Here is an 18,426-nt window from a genome sequence, read left to right as displayed (position 1 = left end):
TGCTGCTTATTCCAACTGGCACACAGAAAGGATTCAAGAAGAGTTTGTTGAATAAATGAATGAGTACGCAACCTCCAGAAAACTCCAACAGAATTCTAGATTCTCAAAAGTGTAGCAAGAACCAATCTCCTAGATTGATTGCAATCTATAATCAAACTATTGATTGCAATCAATAGTCAGGAGATGGTCCAAGGTGCCTTTATATTTCCCTAAACTGAGATTATTAGATCTAAAAAGAGGGCCACGTCTAAAGTCAGCATTTTGAACCAAAAGTTAAAACTGGCCTTGGCAAGTCTTTCAAAAGCATCAGGTTGGAAATACCATGGAAGACATATAGAGACCCACTGGTCAGGAAGCTGATCAATGCACATCACTTATCTTGCCCCACCTTGGAGTACATGCTCTCTGCCTGCCAAGCAGTGTAGTAAATTTCAGTAGGCTAAATCCACATACGATGTGACTCTTTCTTAAGATGTAAGTCAATGCCTTTTCTGAAGGAAGTGTTTATTATTTTATCCTTGCAGTGGTTTTCCTTCCCTCTCAGGAAGTTGCAAAATCTGACCCTTGAGTTAATTTATAAGAGACTCACTTTCGTATTAAAACTTCACCAAAACTGATTGATCTTACATTTTGCAATATTTCTATATCTCACACATTTTCCATAACTTTTATAGTCAGTGGGGAAAAACAAAAATTCTACACAGAGATTTCATACTTGGATCACTTTTTTATTCTGAGCACATTAAAATCTGTCCAGAACCCTGTTCCTATCCATCACTTTCTATTCTTCAGAGCTCTGAAGGAGGCCAGACCATAGGCTGAGAGCCAGACTGCTGAGGTGTGTATCCCTGCTTCTTCACTTACTGAACCTCTCAGGGCTTCAGTGTCCTCATCTGCAAAATGGTAATAATATAAGACCTTTCCCAAAGAGTCTCTCATGTAGAACTTTCAGTAGAGTGCCTGTCACTGAGAATTCAGTGACATTAGCCATTAGCTGTTATTGCATGAGTCTGCATCCTATGCGTCTTATGAGTAGTAGCCCAGCTGTTGAATATCCTAGCTTCTTAACTAAATGTGAATAACAAAGCAATTTTTAAAGCCTTTTAAAAATAAACTAATCTTAAGAATTGAAAGATCATCAGTGATAAGATAGGTAAGTATGTATGTCTATCCAGGATAAATAAGGGTGACAGAGGCAGAAAAGGGAAGATGATATGTCTTCCTCCCTACATCTCCTCAAGGGCTCCAGTGATCAGCACAACTCATGATTTATGTGATGGGATGAAATTTGGCTAGGTGGCGTAAGAACTACTGAGCTTAACAAGGGCAATTTTTCTATACTCACTATTTATCATGTGTACCCTGTCAAAATCCAAAAGAGATTTGAACAAGACACATACCACTTAGAATCTGAAAATTTTCTTGCTTCTACTTTGTAGGAGGGAAGTTAGTTTTCTAATTATTCTCAATTCTCAAATATACTATGCTACTAGATGTTGTCTAGTCTATTCTTTTCCCACTTATCCCCTGCCTACAACACTATACTTCTCTGTCTTCCTTTCTTGTCACTAGCTCATTTTTATTTATTTATTTATTTTGGTCTGCTTCTTAGTTTCTTCATTCTCCTCAAACTAACCCTTAGATCTTTTCTAGGTCTCTCTCATGGACCTCTCAGCTCTTACACTCTACCTGGGTGATCTCAATTTGTTCTGATGGCTCCAACCATATTTTGGCCAAGGAATCCTATATCTGTATTGCTACATCAGTTCTTTCTCTACAGTCCAAACCCATGTAATTGCCTTCAGGAAATCTCCCCTTGGATCACTTACAGACACTTCGAACTCAACATGTCCAAACTGAACTCATCATCCTCTCAAACGGGCTCCCTTAAGGTTTTCCCTATCTCAGGAAATGGCAGCACTCTCCACCCAGTTAATCAAGCCAGGAATCTATGATTCAATCTTAACTCATCTCAGTTCCCTCACTGCCTAAATCCAGTCAATCACCAAGTTCTCTTAATTCTATTTTCTAAATCAGTTTCTTTTAAATGTATTTTACCTTCAGTGAAAGAGACATCTATTGCATCATGCCAGCATGCATGTGCATGCACACACACACATACACACACCCCACAAGTGAAACACAAGTTTCATAAAACAATTTTTGTCATCATTTTATGTAAAGTTTTCTGATATTTTCTACTGGGTGAAGTTAAGCTACCAACTGAAGAGCTTGTAAACATCCCAAAGATCCAACAATCAGCTCTCTTGACCATCTCCAGCATGCTACTGTTTATGACCCACAATTTGATAGATGCCGGTCTAAATATTTCTTAAATCTACCCACTAATTTTCAGTCCCAGTGCTATCATTCCAATCTTGGCTACCACCAACTCTGATATAATGGGCTTCCAGGTCAACTGATCTGTTTCACTTTTATTTGAAACCTTTCAAAGACTTTCTGTTGTCCACAGAAGAATACAGTCTATAATCCTTACATGGCTTAAAAACCCACCTACAGTTTGGTGTCTGTTTGCTCCCTCATACCCTCTCTCCATTGATCACAACAAAAATGTTTTCTTCTTGTATATCTGGGAGCTCTCCCTTGTTTTCAGGTCTTTTAACATGTTATTCCATTTGGCTAGAAAGTTCTTGCCTCCCATTTTTGTTCACCTAACTCTTACTTATCCTTCCTAATACAGCTTAAATGCTACTCATTCATTCATTCATTCATTCATTCATTCATTCTTCTACTAGATGGCAGACAGACTAAATGCTGATGACACAATGTGAAGTAAAAATAAGGGCATCTGGATGGCTCAGTTGGTTAAAGTTGGCTAAGCATCTGGCTCTTGATTTTGGCTCAGGTTGCAATCTCAGGGTGTGAGATCAAGCCCCATGTCAGGGTCACACAGCATGGAGTCTGCTTAAGATTCTCTCTCTCCCTCTGCCCCTCCTTGCCCTCTCTCTCTCTTAAAAAAAAAAAAAAAGTTTTTTAAAGGAGAAGTAAAAACAGTCCCTCACCTCACAGAATTTAGATACTCTAGTACTCTAGATGGGAAGAAACATATTCCAATAAAGATATAATTCAAATTTAAGTGCTAATAAAAGAAGAGCATATAAAATAGATTCATGACTCCATAAGGAGTTTATGAAAATCTGACCTAACCTAGTAGATCAAGGAAAATTTTCCTAAGTGATGACTGGTAAGTTATAATAGTTGAGCTAAGATATAAAGGAGAAATATAACCTAATGAGTCTAAGGAGTCTAAGGGATAGAGAGCTAAAAGCATAGGCAGAAAGAGGAACATGTAAAAATCTACATGGCAGGAAGAAATATGGTAAAATCAAAGAACCAAATGAAAGTCAGTGTAAGAGCCAGGTATGAGAGGGAGTATGAAACAGATAGATGCCAGTCTATGATGAACACTCTAGACTTTGTTAAAAATGTAGGTCTTTGGGGCACCTGGGTGGCTTAGTTGGTTAAATATCCAGACTCTTTATCTTAATTTCAGGGTTGTGATCTCAGGGTCACTTTAAAAAAATTAGGTCTTTAACAAAAAAGGAATGAGAGGCCATTGACATGTTTGAAGCAGGGATATAATGTGTTTAGATTTCTGGTTTGAAAAGATTATTCTGGCAATTGCAAGGATGAATCAGAAGGAGACAATAGTAGATGTCAGGACAACTAGAAACTATTACATTACTCGAAACAGAGATGATCATAACACAAATTAAGGTGATGGAGATGGGGGGAAAAAACATTGGAGAGGTGTGTGAGATAACCTTGACAGAACAAGATAATAGGCTAAATATATGTGATTCAAGAGAGAAAAGTAGTAAAGATGACTCCCAGATTTGAGCTGCAAAACTGAATGACTAGTAATACCATTCACAGGGATAAGGAATATCAGAGGAGGACCAGGTTTGAGGGAGAAGAGCATGACTTTGGCTGTACATATATGGATTTTGAGGTATGTTTAAGGTGTATTGAGCACTGTTTTATAAACTTCTCTGAAACAAAGGAGAGGTCTGGACTAAGACATAGATTTGTGAAATTTCCATGTATAGATTTTAGACATGAAGCAGTGAACATAAATGAACTCATTATCCGAGAATGTACAATATGAGAAGAAAGCTTAAAAACCAAACCCTAAGGAAATCCAACGTTTAGTGGTGGGTGGTGGAGGGTGAACTTAAAAAGAGAACCAAAAAGAGTGACCAAAGTGGTAGGAAGAAAACCAGGAGAAATTGACGTCAAAGGGCTGCTTTGTTTTGGTGGAGTATCAAGACTAGAAGCCAGACTGTTGTGGGAGGAATGATTGCAAAGTATAGATATAGAGTCAATGAGTACAGATTCCCTGGAGAAGTTTGCCTTTGAAGAGAAGACATACAGAACAGTATTTACGAAGTTGATGGAAACTTTTTGGTTGTGCTTTAATAAAAGATATCTGTGTCAAGAGACACCTGGGTGGCTCAGTCGGTTAAGTGTCTGCCTTCAGCTCAGGTCCATGATTTCAGGATCCTGGAGTCGAGTCCTACATTGGACTCCCTACTCAGTGGGAATCATGCATCTGCCTCTCCCTCTGTCTGCACCTCTCCCTTCTTGTGCTCTCTCTCTCTCTCTCTCTGACAAATAGATAAATAAAGTATTTTTTTAAAAATCTGTGTCATGTAGTAATTAGATAGGAGGCATTAATAAATATTATTTTTAAATTGCACATTCAACTGAATTAAAATGGAGGTATATTTAATAATAGACAATCCTAGAAGTCATATGATACTAAAATATCTGCATATTTTTGTGTATGCGTGCACACACACACACATACACACACACCACATAATTATCCATTTTTTAGGCTAAAATTAAAATTGGTGTCATTACCTTAAGAATAAGCTATTCGGGCACTAAGACAGAAAGGCTTTAACAAGATAGACATGGAAGTCAACCAAGAACTGGGAACTCTCCACAGATAGATGAGCAAGGCTATGAGTCATTTTTGTGCAGGGAATTGAGCCCTGATTGTATCAAGGAAACAAATGGTAAAAGCACAACTTGTTAGGACAAGTGGGTGCATCATTCACACCAATCCAGTGAAACCCACATACATAACAGGACTTCTATATCTGAGATATAGTCAAGAAAACTAAAAAAAAAAAAAAAAAAAAAAAAACTTCACTCCATTTTTGGAGATTCTGTTAAATTCCTTGCTTAGGGAAGCAAGACCATACAGCAGAAAAGAAATCAGTTGTGCATTGCTTTTCCAGCTTTGCCAATTTTTAGACAAGTTCTTTAGTTCAGTCTCAGCTCCTTATCTGTGAAATAGGGATAATCATACTTCATAGGGTTGCTGAATAGTGAAGGGGATTACATATGCTAGTAAAACACCGTACTCAGAGTAGCTATCCACCACCCTGCCCTGAGAATTTTACATTTCCACTGTTTTATTGGAACACAACCACACTCTTTTGTCTACCTATTATCTATAGCTACTTTTGCACTAAATAGCAAAGTTGAGAGTTGTGACAGAGAGCATATGGCCTACAAAACTGAGAATATTTTCTCTACAGAAAAGAGCACAGGATAAAGAAAATATGGTCCATATAAACTATGGAGTATTATGGCTCCATCAGAAAGGAGGAATACCCAACTTTTGTATCAACATGGAAGGGACTTGAAGAGATTATGCTGAGTGAAGACAAGCAGAGAGAGTCAATTATCATATGGTTTCACTTACTTGTGGAGCATAAGGGAAGACATTGGAAGATGAAGAGGAGAAGTAAGTTGGGGGAATTTGGAGAGGGAGATGAACCATGAGAGACTGTGAACTCTGAGAAACAAACTGATGGTTTTGGAGGGGAAAGAGGTGGAGGTGAGCCTGGTTGTGGGTATTATGGAGACCACGTATTGCATGGAGCACTGGGTGTGGTGCATAAACGATGAATTCTGGAAAACTGAAAAGAAATCTTTAAAAAAGAACATAGGGATTGGGGAGGAGGGTAGGGTTGAGACTTTTTTTTTTTAAGTTGTTGGCAAAGTGCCTGTCATATAGTAAAGGCTTAATAAACAGATGCTGTTGTTTTTTATATTTCTTTATTGAGCTATTAGTTCAACAATTATTGAGCACAATCTGTGTGCCAGATATTGCTCCAAAAGCCACAGAATCTAGCGATAAACTTAACAGATAAAAAATCTGTTATGCTGGTTGGACAGACAATAAACAGATCAGTAAAAATAAATACAGTATATTAACTGGCTGGGGAGAAAAATAAAGGGATGGAGAATAGGAAGTTTCAGGATAAAGGTTGCAACTTTTAGATGCAGTGGCCTGGGAAGACCTAATTGAGAAGGTGTCCTTAAAGCAAAATCCAGAAGGACTCAAGGGAACGCTGGGAATACTATAGGGGAGATCGGGATAAGGAGTAATGTTCCAGACACAGGAACAAATATAGAGTGGTCAGTGTTCTTAAGGAAGGCCAAGGAGTCAATGTGGCTGTAGTGGGTGAGCAAGAGGAGAAGAGGAGAAGAAAATAAGTAGAGTGCCCAGCAAGCCTATGTAGGGCCTTAAAGAACCACTGGGGGTCTCTGGCTCTTACTCTAACAAGAGGGGAAGCAGAATTTCTGAGCAAAATAGTGGCACATCCTGATTTCCATTTAGACCAGATCAGTCTGGCTGCTCTAATGAGAATAGCCTATTGACTAGACTATAGCAAATGTAAATGCAAAGCCACAGGAAGCTCTTGCAGGAGTTCTAGTGAGAGGTGGTGAAGGCTTGAACCCAGATAGTAGTGATGGCAATGACAGATAGATGTCTTGAGTATATTTGGAAAATAGAGCCAATGGGATTTAAGGGTGGGTTGGATGTGAGTTGTGAGAAAGGAAAAGTCAAAGATGACTCCACATATTCTGTTCCAAGCTACTACTGCAGTAATGCAACAACCATTGATGTGAGAAGGGAAGGATGTGGGAGATGCATGTTATATTTGGGGGGGGGGGGTTAGGGGCAGTCATGCAGGAATTAGGATACAACGATGATGATGTCATCATGGAAGTGTTGGGTTGGAGATGCATCCTCCCATGGGAGATGTGCAGTTTGCACCAGGGAATAGAACTTTGGAGATCAGGAAGAGGTCAAGACTGGAGATATAAATTTAGGAGTCATCTTTAGATAAAGGGGATGCAGTTGTGGTTGTTATATCTGTTCAATAATTTGAGATGGTTGCATACAAACTAACAGTGCATCACAAACAATGTCAGAGGAGCAGAGGCCTGCGTTAGACACCTTACCAAAAGCTGCTAGTGACAGTTTCAGTCTACCAGAAACAAGTAGAAAGCCAGGAACAGGTAGAAAAAACACAATTAGCAATCATAATTCAAATGGCTCCTAATTTGCCTAATTGAGGAAACAGTTTTACAGTGAGTCAGATTATAATTTTATAAGTTGATTTGCAAAATCAATTGTAGCTTTACGGTGTTACATTTTTGGAGAATTGCCTATTATCTCAGTGGAAATTAATAAACCACTTGATGAGCACACAGTACTCTTTATACCAGTGAAGAAAAGATTAGGAAGCTAAAACTGCCTCTAATTTATGGACAAACAGAATATGATGCATCAGAATCCCACAGGGTAGTTCTAACAATTTAATTTCTGCTGATTCTCACAAATCCTTCAGCCTTTTAAGAAGGAAAAATCTTGACTAGTTCTCCTTCCTCTTTTGGTAAAAGGCTTTTAGTTTGGACAGTTATTCAAGCTGACCCAGATGGACCTAATGACCATCTCTTCCCACTAAGACAGCATTTCTCCACTTTCTTTCATTATTAAGCCCCCCACCAAGGAAACTTTTTAGGTATTTTTCCTCCTAATATCCAACCTACAAAAATGCCTTATTGTGGTAAGAGATACATAACATTTTTATTATTTTAACCATTTATAATTGTACAACTTAATGTCATGAAATACATTCACAGTGTTATATAACCATAACCACTATCTTTATCCAAAACATTTTCCTTATTCCCAACATAAACTCGGTGCTCATTATACCTTAACTCCCTATTCCCCACTCCTCCCAGCCCCTGGTAACCTCTATTAGACTTTCCTGTCTATGAATTTGCCTGTTCTAGTATCTCATATAGGTGGAATCATACAATATTTGTCTTTCTGTGTCTGGCTTATTTCACTTAGTACAATGTTTTCAAGGTCCATCCTGTTGTAGCATATATCAAAATTGCATTCCTCTTCATGGCTGAATAATATTCCATTGTATGAATAGACCAATTTTGTGTATCCATTGATTCCAAGTGGACACTTGGGTTGTTTCCATCTTTTAGTTATTGTGAATAATGCTGCTATGAACATCAGTATACAAACGTCTGTTTGTGTTACTGTCTTCAATTATTTTGGATGTATAACCAGGTGTGAAATTGCTGGGCCTGTGAAATTTTAAGACCACATGTAAACTGTGTATCTGTTTATGTTCTTTGTATGTATGCATCTGTGCTTTACACATAAGAAGAGTAAGATTTCTGAAGAAGTCTTCAGAACAAATTTTCACCTCCTTGAGCAGGAGTGATATCACCCTCACTGAGACTGCAAGCTCTAGGGAAAGATCCCCAGGCTTCCTGCTTTGATTAGGTAAATATGTAGGTCTCCTTAATAAAAATTGAAGCCATGAATTACCAGGAAGATGAACCCAAAACACATAAGTATAAAAAGTCATCTTTGTTCCCCATGCAGTAATGTTATTTGTATTTTCATCAGTCTTCCACATTGAGAAGAATTGATAAAGTGGTGATCCCAAGAATATTCTGGAAAATTGTTCTTAGAAGTTGTGTCAGGACCAACCAATGAAGCAAATATTCTAACGAATTTTCTGAGAACAGTGGAGATTAATGATGTTGTATTCCCACTAAGCCTAAAATATCTCTTGAACACAATAAAATAATTAAAAGCAAGTATTTTTTATTTAAATTCAATTAGCCAATATACAGTATATCGTTAGTTTCTGATGTAGAGTTCAGTGATTCATCAGTTATATATAACACCCAGTGCTCATTACATCACATGCCCTCCTTAATGTCCATCACCCAGTTACCCCATCCCCCACCCACTTCCTCTTCTGCAATCTTTAGTTTGTTTTCCAGAATCAAGAGTCCCTCTTGGTTTGTCTCCCTCCCTGATTTCTTCCCATTTAATTTTCTCCTCCCTTCCCCTATGATCCTCTGTGCTATTTCTTATATTCCACATATGAGTGAAACCACATGATAATGGTCTTTCTCTGACTGACTTATTTCGCTCAGCATAAAACCCTCTAGTTCCATCCACATCAATGTAAATGGTAGGTATTCATCCTTTCTTTTTTTTAATTAACATATAATGTATTATTTGTTTCAGGGGTACAGGTCTGTGATTCATCAGTCTTAACACAATTCACACTTACACAATTACATAATTCACTCACCATAGCACATACCTTCCCCAATGTCCATCACCCAGCCACCCAATCCTCCCACCCGCCCCCTCCAGCAACCTTCAGTTTGTTTCCTGAGATTAAGAGTCTCTTATGATTTGTCCCTCTCTCTGGTTTCATCTTGTTTCATTTTTCCCTGCCTTCCCCTATGATCCTCTGTCTTTTTTCTCATCCTTCCTGATGGCTGAGTAATATTCCATTGTATTTATGAAATGTGGAGGTGGAGGGACAAATAAAGGATCCAAAGATTCAGATGGTGGTTAGCCGGTTATTGGTGAGGTTATAAGATGGTTCCATCAGCAGGTACACGCTGCCCTCTGCACTGAGTACACTGCTGAGTACACACTGTTATCTGGTTGGAAGGCCCTATGGCACATACTCACCTAGATTTAATTACAGTGTGCTTGCCTGATGCTATATTGTTTCCATATGTAAGGAAGAAATTAAGATTGTATAACAGTATTGAGAAAAACAACAGTTTCAAATAGCTGATCAGAGCCCATCAAGTGTCAGGAAAAAGAAGGAGAAGCCAAAGAACTGCCTGATTGGAGGAGACTAAGGAGATGTGACTACCAAAGACCCTGTTGGATCCTGAACCAGAAAAGGGGCATTAATGGGGAAATGGGAATTCTGAATAAAGTCTGCGGTCCACTTGTTGTACCAACGTTAATGGCACCTTACTAATTGTACTGTCATTATTCAAGATGCTAACATTCAGGGACACTTAGGTGAAGGGCTTGCTGGAACTCTGTACTACATTTGCAACTCTTCTGTGAGTCTAAAATTATTTTAGAACAAAAAGTAAAGAAAACAGGGGCAGCTGGGTAGTTTAGTCAGTTAAGTGTCTGACTCTTGATTTCTGTTCAGGTGGTGATCTCAGGGTCGTGAGATCAAGCCCCGCGTGGGACTCTGTGCTCAGTGCAGAGTCTGCTTGAGACCCTCTCCCTCAACCCCTCCCCACTGAACACTGTGCCCACACTCTTTCTACCTCTCTCAAATAAATAAATGAATCCTAAAGAAAGTAAAAGAAAACAAACAACAACAACAAAGTTTCTGGTAGTTCCTGGGTGTCAGAAGCAAACTTGTAACTGGCATTGCTAAAGGATGGTTGGAGTGGGGGTTCTATATTTGTGATAGCAGGAGCTTTGAAATCTGACATGAGAAGAACTCCTGTCTTTGTCTCCTTTCCAATTCTATTGCAGGGTATGTTGGGTGCATCATGTAACTGGGATGTGGGTGTACCCTTTCCTGGAACACATTGGCCCAGGAGCCAGAATCGTCTTCTTTGGGTCTACAACCATCTTAATGAACTTTTTGTACCTGCTGGGAGAAGTTCTGAACAGCTATATCTGGGATACACAAAGGAGTAAGTTTTGTTTGGGGGAGCATAAAACGGGAGAATTGCTATCTAAAAGAGTGTGTGCAGACACTGAAGGAAAATTCCATCATAGCACAGGATCACTTAGGAAGAGTTTCATTTTTATAACTACACAGTGTTAATTTAAGAGTTGCTGGCTGTTACCTGAAAGGTTTATTACTCACTTTGTCTTATTAGCTAGTCAAACATCCAAATCTAAGGAAAAAGAAGCATACCTATAAAATTTTATAGGGAGAAATGTAGTGTTAACAAAAAAAAAAAAAATTTAGGAAGTTCATTCTGATCAACAAAATACTACCTTAGCTAAAGGGACCCCCCCCAATAAATAGACAAATTATTAAATGTAACCAAACAGTCCCATTAAAAGCCACCCAGACCTCCACTTCTTACATCATCCTTCAGAGAGGTCTCCCCACTTTTCTGCTAGAACTCCAAGCTGTGCAGAATGCCTGCAGCCACTGTGATTCACCAGTGACTGTCATTTTCAAGGACTGAAGGTGGCAAAGAGGCACAGGCAATAAAGGGTAATACATCATTGCTGCCAAACTCTCTTAACCTATGATTTGATTTCTCTTTTGTTTCCATTTATGGCAGAGCCTCCATCTTGGCAAGGCACATAATCTTACCCAAGCTGTGCACACCCGATCCAAAGTGTATGTCAGATAGCAGAAAAATGGGAACGTGGAAAAGGCAACAGCGCGGCATGCAGCCATTTGAGTCCTGCATGAAAGTATATTGAAGGGCAAGATGGTCCGGGAATTTTAGAGAGCTCTGGGCATCGCCAGTATAATCACAACATTCTAGACGTCACCCGTAAATGATCTCTGTTCCACAAACATGGAACACCCTACTTTGTGCCAGACACTGTGCCAGGAACTTGATCTAATTAGACAAATAAAACACAGTCATTGCACAGTTACTGGATTGGACTTTTTTGTGTGTGGATCTTCTAAAATTGTGCGTGTCAAGGTGTTGGTCCATGGTAAATGGCCCAGAGGAATTTGAGGATTTCTTTTCTCAGCAGCTGGCTTGATTTTAGTTAAGTGATCTATTAGAAAAAGTCTCAAAAATTTTTATTCACTTCAGACCACAACTTGGGAAACCAGAAATGAATCTTTTAATAATTCCTTCTCTGTTCAATGAGAATAGGAATCTTTATTAGTTAACTCATTATTTAGCTAACTTAAAAAAATATTTTAAGAACAAAATGTAAACTTTTCTCAGCTTCTTGGGAGGAAGGCCATATTTAAATTTAGGCTAATATATTTAATATATGTTATTCAGGAAGTATTTATTACTCTTTCCCCTTGATTAGCTTGATTCCAATGGTCATTCGACCATTGTTCAACTACTTCTAAGGGAAGATGGCCTGAAAACTAAGAGAGAGAAAAATCCAGTGTCGCTTCATAGAATGCTGCTCTTTAAAAACATTGAGTGAAAAAAACCAAAACAAACAAACAACAACAACAACAACAAAAAAATGAGTGAAAAGTTGAAATGAATACTGAAACTAAGGGTTTTTTAAATGATCTGTTCAACTTAATTTGTGTCATTCTCTTATGTAAGATTGACTAACATTTTGCAACTCATTTTAAGTATGGAGATTAATTTTATCTACATGGGACCATCTAGTTAATTCCACAGAAGTGGATGTTTCATGTCAAGTAGGCACATTTTGCTTTTCATTTATGAAAAGGATTGCAGATTCTTGACCTCCTCTAAATTTGACCTGCCAAATGGCTTGTTAGACCCATAAAGTGGGATTTTCGTTCTTGAAACAACATTTAAAAACTGGGAGATTACACAAACAGGCCAGATTCATCAGCTTATCAAATACCTTAGGATCTTGCAACACTGAGCTCACTGTTCTCTTCTGGCAACAATGGATTAGCACTGAGGATAAATTGCTCCTTGAGATGGCTCCCTAAGTGTTCCTAGTTCTCACCCGGCCACTTTTCTCCATTACATTAGCTGCCTGCTTCTGTAGATAGTAAAATTTGAAACTGTTGATTAAAAGCAGGGTGTGCTGTGTGTGTGCGAGTGTGTGTGTGTGTGTGTGTGTGTGTGTGCACACACAGTAAATTGAATACAATCAAGTACAGTATTACAATCCTGAGTACATTTACTACACCCTAAACAAAATCTCCCAAGAAGCAGGGATACCATGCCGAGTGCACTTCCTTGTATCCATAATGATTTTTAATGGCTCCACTTCCTCCACTTGGTTAGGTTATACTGACTTCAACTTGAAGATAAAAATCACATTATTACAGAATCTTGGAATTAAAAAGAGTATTAGAAACAATCTAAGCTGGCCCTTTCTTTTTACTAACTAGCAGCTGAGCTGGGAAATCCTAGGTGACCCACCAAAATGGTGGTTGCAGGGCCAATACCTTCTGAGTAATGTTCAATCCAGTGTTATTTCTAATGAGCCATTGGGTTGTCCCCATTGAAAACCCAGCACATGAGAGGTTAGAAACTTCACTAAGATCCATAGGCCTAGTTTATAAGATAACAAAATAGATCAGCCTGATATGAACTATGAGCAAAATGCTCTTAAAATAAGGTAATTAATAGTCAGGCATTTGCTCTTTTAAAGGAAAGTAACTCAAGGTGATTTTGAGACTGCTATATTGGTTTGCTAGGGCTGCTACAGCAAAATACCACAGGCTGGGGGTCTTAAGCAATTGAAATGTAATGTCTCATGGTTCTGGGGGCCAGAAGACCAAGATTAAGGTATTAGTAGGATTGGTTTCTTCTGAGGGCCATGAGGGAAGGATCTGTTCCAGGCCTCTCTTTTTGACTTGTAGATGGCTGTCTTCATGTTCAGATGGCATTCATCCTTACATGTGAGGCTGTCTCCAAAAATTCCCTTTTTATAAAGGCAATGGTCATATTTGATTAGGTCCACCCTGATAACTTCATTTTAACTTGGTAAAGACCCTATTTCCAAATACAATCACATTCTAAGGAGAGAAACAGTTCCATTCATAATTCTCTGCTTTCTGTCCCCGAAACTCATGTCCTCATTCATGCAAAATACATCCCCAACAGCTCCAAATGTCTTTCCAACATCAACTCTAAGGTACAAAATCTCATCTTAAATATCACCTAAATCAAGTATGGTTAAGACTTGGGGTATGATTCATCTTGAAGCACAATTGTTTCCCAGTTGTGAACCTCTGAAGCCATACAGAAAGTTATCTGCTTCCAAAACACATTGGTGGGACAGACATAGAATACCCATATCCTTTCCAAAAAGGAGAAATTACAGGGTGTGAAAAAGGGGCCACAGTTCTCAACAAAGTTTGAAACATAGCAGGGAAAATTCTAGATTTAAAGGCTTGAGAATGAGCCTCTTTAGCTGAATGCTCCATCCTCAGGGCTCACCAGAAGGAGGATGTGGCTCTGCCCCTGGGTGGTAGCCCTACCCACAGAAGAGGGTATCCCCTGAACCACCTTAGAAGTCATTTTTCCCTCATTTCATGCTATCTATCTGTCCCTTTCATCCAGGCTAACAGTGTTTCTGCTAGTACAAAATTCTCAAAAAAACTTATTGGTTTCCCATGCAATTCACAGGGGCCCAAGTGATCAGACAAGAAGGTCTCCCACAGATCTTTCCTGGCTTCTGCTGAAATGGTTAATTGGATCCATGAATGATATGCCTAATCTCCTTAGCAAAGGGTTGTCCAGCTGCACCCTTGGCCCTCTTTCACTTTCTGAGGTTCTAAGGTTAGGACTTCAACTTATGAATCTGGGGGCAGGATGTGGGGCAACACACAATTCTATAACCACTGAAATCTTTCTGTACTTAATCTAAGAATTTATTCCAATTCCAGTGTGTCTAACTGGGGTGACCAATCTTATTAAAGTAAAATTTTATACGACCAGAAATGAAAGTGTCCAAAAGTGAAAGGTTAGGTTAAGGACAGGGAAAGCAAGCAAAAGAAAAAGGAGTTTGGAGCCAGGCTTGTGTGACAGAAACCTTCTCCCCCATGCCTATCCAGCTCATGTCCCACACAGACCAACCCAGGCCTACAATGTCCCAGTGCTGCCCTCTGGTTGAGCCCTTCTTCCTGCCTGGCAGAATCACATGTGACTAACTCTCTCAGGGTCAATCAACTCTTCTTCTATGTTCCCAAAAGCACATCCTGCCTCAGCTTTGTGACAGGTTTCTTTCTGCTATTCATGTGGAAATTATACCTCGGGTTCTTCCAAATATTATTTACAGCTGTCTAATTTTTTCCCTCTACCTCAAAGCTGCCAAACTAAAGTAGGTGGGGAGCCATTTTTCCTGTCTGGGTCAATGAACACCCCCTGTTCTCCACCCCCACTTTTGAAGATTCCACTATTGCTGCCAAGTCAACCCATCTGCAGGAGAACACTTAGGAAGAAACAGACTTTAAAGAAAAGCAAGCAGTTATTAGTTCCTGAGAGCTTCTCCACAGGAGAGGGAACATGGGACAAAGTTGGGACCCAAGTCATGTGTGTTGTTTGAACAGAATCCACGTTGTGTTTTTCAAAGCCTTTGCCTTGGTTACCAACAACTAAGGCATCTCTTGGCCTTCTCTCCCTTAACCCTATTCCTCCTCCCTTCAGATGTCCTTACTCTTGAAACCGAAGTTTTCCTTAATATGATTTCTGAGAAGTACTTTGGAAAAAGTGTTACAGATCTCTGCCAGTTCCTCAGTCATGAAAACCAAACCAGAAAGACTGCCTAAGGACACCTGTTCAGAGCATGTTACCTGCCTTCCCCCATTACTACCCTGACTCCACAAAACAGATACTAGGAGTTGGAACCTGGGGGGAAGGGGAGTCCTTAATATAAACCTTATGGTGATGACCCTCTGGGATTAGGCTTTAAATTTTTTTATATTGTGAAATTCCATATTTTACTCTGCTTTCCCACTAACATAGCCTTCTGAGGCTTTCCTCAGAAACATTCATTGTTTATTAACTGATTCATTAAAGATTAAGCTCCAACCATGAGTCAACACTATTTTGGGTGCTAGGGATATTATCAGAAACAAACCAGTTAAGGGTTCTGCCTTCAGAGAGCTTATAACTTACAAAAGAATACCAACAATACCTGCAAAACAGTATTTGGAGTTTTTTTGTTCCAACAAAATTCTCTGAGAATTTGGTTTCAGAGGATGAGTATTTAGTAAAAAGCAAAGGAAAAAAGAAGTGGGAAACATTTATCAGATTTAACTTTAATTCATGAGAATGACTTCAACATTTTCATCTCCAGGAAAATGAAACATCATTAATTCACTATTCACCACAAATAACAGGCAAAGCTCTTGCTGGTCCAGTACATATGAGTCTCTCAGGAGGTGAAACATAGTTCTACCAGGATTGGGTTGAATAGAAGGAGATCTTCTACAAAGATATGGAAATAAATCGTTCCTGTGCTTAAAAAGCTCTCTATGAGTTTAAAAAAAAACCAAAATTCTTGACTTCTGAAAATCTAGAGTTCTTGCCTTGAGAAGAAACACAACTAAAATAAAAATAAATGAGGGCTGTTTGAGACTCATCAGTTGCACACCTCCTGTTGCTAGAAGCTGGTTACAAAGCAGTCTGGTTGGGGTTTCTGTGCAAAACTCCGTGAGTCAGGAACTAACTTGCACCATCACTCCCAGAAGCCGTTAAGACTTGGGAGTGTCCTGACCTGGGGGGAAAGGGTGGGGACACAGGTCACCGAGGAAGTTCCTGGAGAAAATTGTAAAAGATTTTTCCTTCTGAACTAGGAGAAAAGCGGTGGGTGCAGCAGGGTAGAAAGGGAGAGATGTGGGGATAAGGGAGGGTTTTTTGGAGCAGCCTTGGCAGATCTGCTCACAATTCAATCTGGTATTAAAATAAAGTACTTTGCCTGAATTTCTAGGTATGGAAGAAGAGAAAGAGAAGCCTAAATTGGAATGAGATCTAAGTCTAAATGAAAGAGATGGATTGAATCGCCATTGAAGACTGGTTACCCCCTGGGCATTGGCAGTGCAGGAAAGGAAGCATCCAAGAAAGCAGTGGAATTCATCTCAGCCTTCCTGTCTCCCCCACCCCGGGGCGGGGGGGGGGGGGCCCCTTTATAAAGAAACATATATAAGAATAGAATACAGTTATATCCCAAATAACTTGCCCTATTATGTTTTAAAGAATTGTTTCCAAATTCATTATTGATAATAACATCTTTTTTTTTCCCCTCTTCTAGTTTTTAAAACTAAAATTGGGCATTGGATTTTAATTTCTGCTATTGTAATTCCATTTACTTGAGGAAGAATAAAACTCTATTGTGTTTTTTGTTAAGAAATATGTGAAATTCAAAGGGGCAGATGTGGAGAAAGGCATTTGAGTACTGAGTCCTGCAGGTGGCTGGGGAAATGAACCCGGGCCATAGGGTAAGTCTGAGGGAAATGAGATGGATTGCTCCCTATTGCAATGATGTCACAGTTGCCTCAAACAGGCAATGTTAGTAATAATTACATCAATTTAGTCAAAACCCTGAGTGTATTTGGATCTCATGATTTAATCTTGTGAAACTTTTCTTATATGCAAACTGAAACTTTAATAAAGACCAAACAACCCCAGTGTGATAACTGCATGGTGTATTAAACATTGGAGTCTCCTTTCTTATTTGTTTCTATTACCTGTTGAGAATGGGTTTACTGAACCTAATTCTTAATTATTTTTTTATTTTAGGAACTGTATCTTTTTGATAAATCCAGAAAGAATATTTTTTAAAAAGCTAATTTATAAAATCTTTGACCGTAATTATTTTAAAATAAGACTAATGCAGAACATGTAGTAGAGAATACAAAAAAATAAATCTTAGAAAAATGCGGGATAAATAAATTAAATAACTAATTTTTAAAAAAGAAAAATGTAGGGGAAAGCTAATCAAAATAAAAGCAGAAATTAAGTAAGACAGCAGAAAAATAACAGAGGAACTGATATATAAGTAAATTGATTGATAAATACAGTATCTCATCTATACAAATAACACTAAAATATGCAAACAAGAGAGAAACAAATACTTTGCAATATAAGCATAGATGTGAAACAAATTATTTTAATTATAAAAATAAACTTTATATTTCTATGGCAACAAATTCTTAGAACCCAGTGAAATGTGCAATTTTCAAGTAAATGAATTCAATAAGAATTGAAAAGCTATAACAGACTGATATTCATGGAAGACTTCTTTTTAATGTTCAAATAACTATCTCCAAAAAAGGAATTGGGTCCAGAGTGTTTCATGAGCAAATCTTTGAAAACGTTCAAGTAACACCTCACATGTTATTTAAACTGTTCCAAGATTACAGAACGATGAAACACTTCCCAAATTATTTATCAAAGCTAATAGAACCCTCAAAACAAAGCCAACGTAGAAAAAAAAATCATTTGCTTTAACATAACATAACATAACAACATAAATCCAATACATATAATTTTTCAAAACTTAATAAGATTTATTCTAAAAATTGAAGGATGGGTAAATACTAGGGTTTTTATTTAAAAACATTGTCTCAATACTATCATCCCTGCTTATCTGCAGGAGACACATTCCAGGATCCCCAG

At 38.5% G+C, this 18,426-nt stretch overlaps 1 protein-coding gene across 7 annotated transcripts in view; it reads left to right on the top strand.

The window, feature by feature from the left end:
* The window catches only part of AIG1 (androgen induced 1), a 265,814-nt gene extending 248,353 nt beyond the window's left edge, over positions 1–17,461 (top strand). For 3 of the 7 annotated variants that reach the window (XM_032339347.1, XM_032339345.1, XM_032339340.1), the window contains 2 exons: positions 10,679–10,842; positions 16,739–17,461. In XM_032339347.1, the coding sequence (XP_032195238.1) occupies positions 10,679–10,842; positions 16,739–16,776 (202 nt within the window). In that variant the 3' untranslated portion in view covers positions 16,777–17,461. Of the gene's footprint in view, positions 1–3,897; positions 4,496–10,678; positions 10,843–11,448; positions 11,774–16,738 lie in introns of those variants that run through there. The other 4 variants (XM_032339342.1, XM_032339343.1, XM_032339346.1 and 1 more) reach the window with 4 other exon arrangements.
* Positions 17,462–18,426: the final 965 nt, after the last annotated feature.

Source organism: Mustela erminea, chromosome 4, assembly GCF_009829155.1.
Source record: "Mustela erminea isolate mMusErm1 chromosome 4, mMusErm1.Pri, whole genome shotgun sequence".
NCBI classification, from domain to species: Eukaryota; Metazoa; Chordata; class Mammalia; order Carnivora; family Mustelidae; genus Mustela; species Mustela erminea.
Note: the sequence above shows the minus strand (reverse complement) of the source record. Positions and strands in the feature narration are given on the sequence as shown.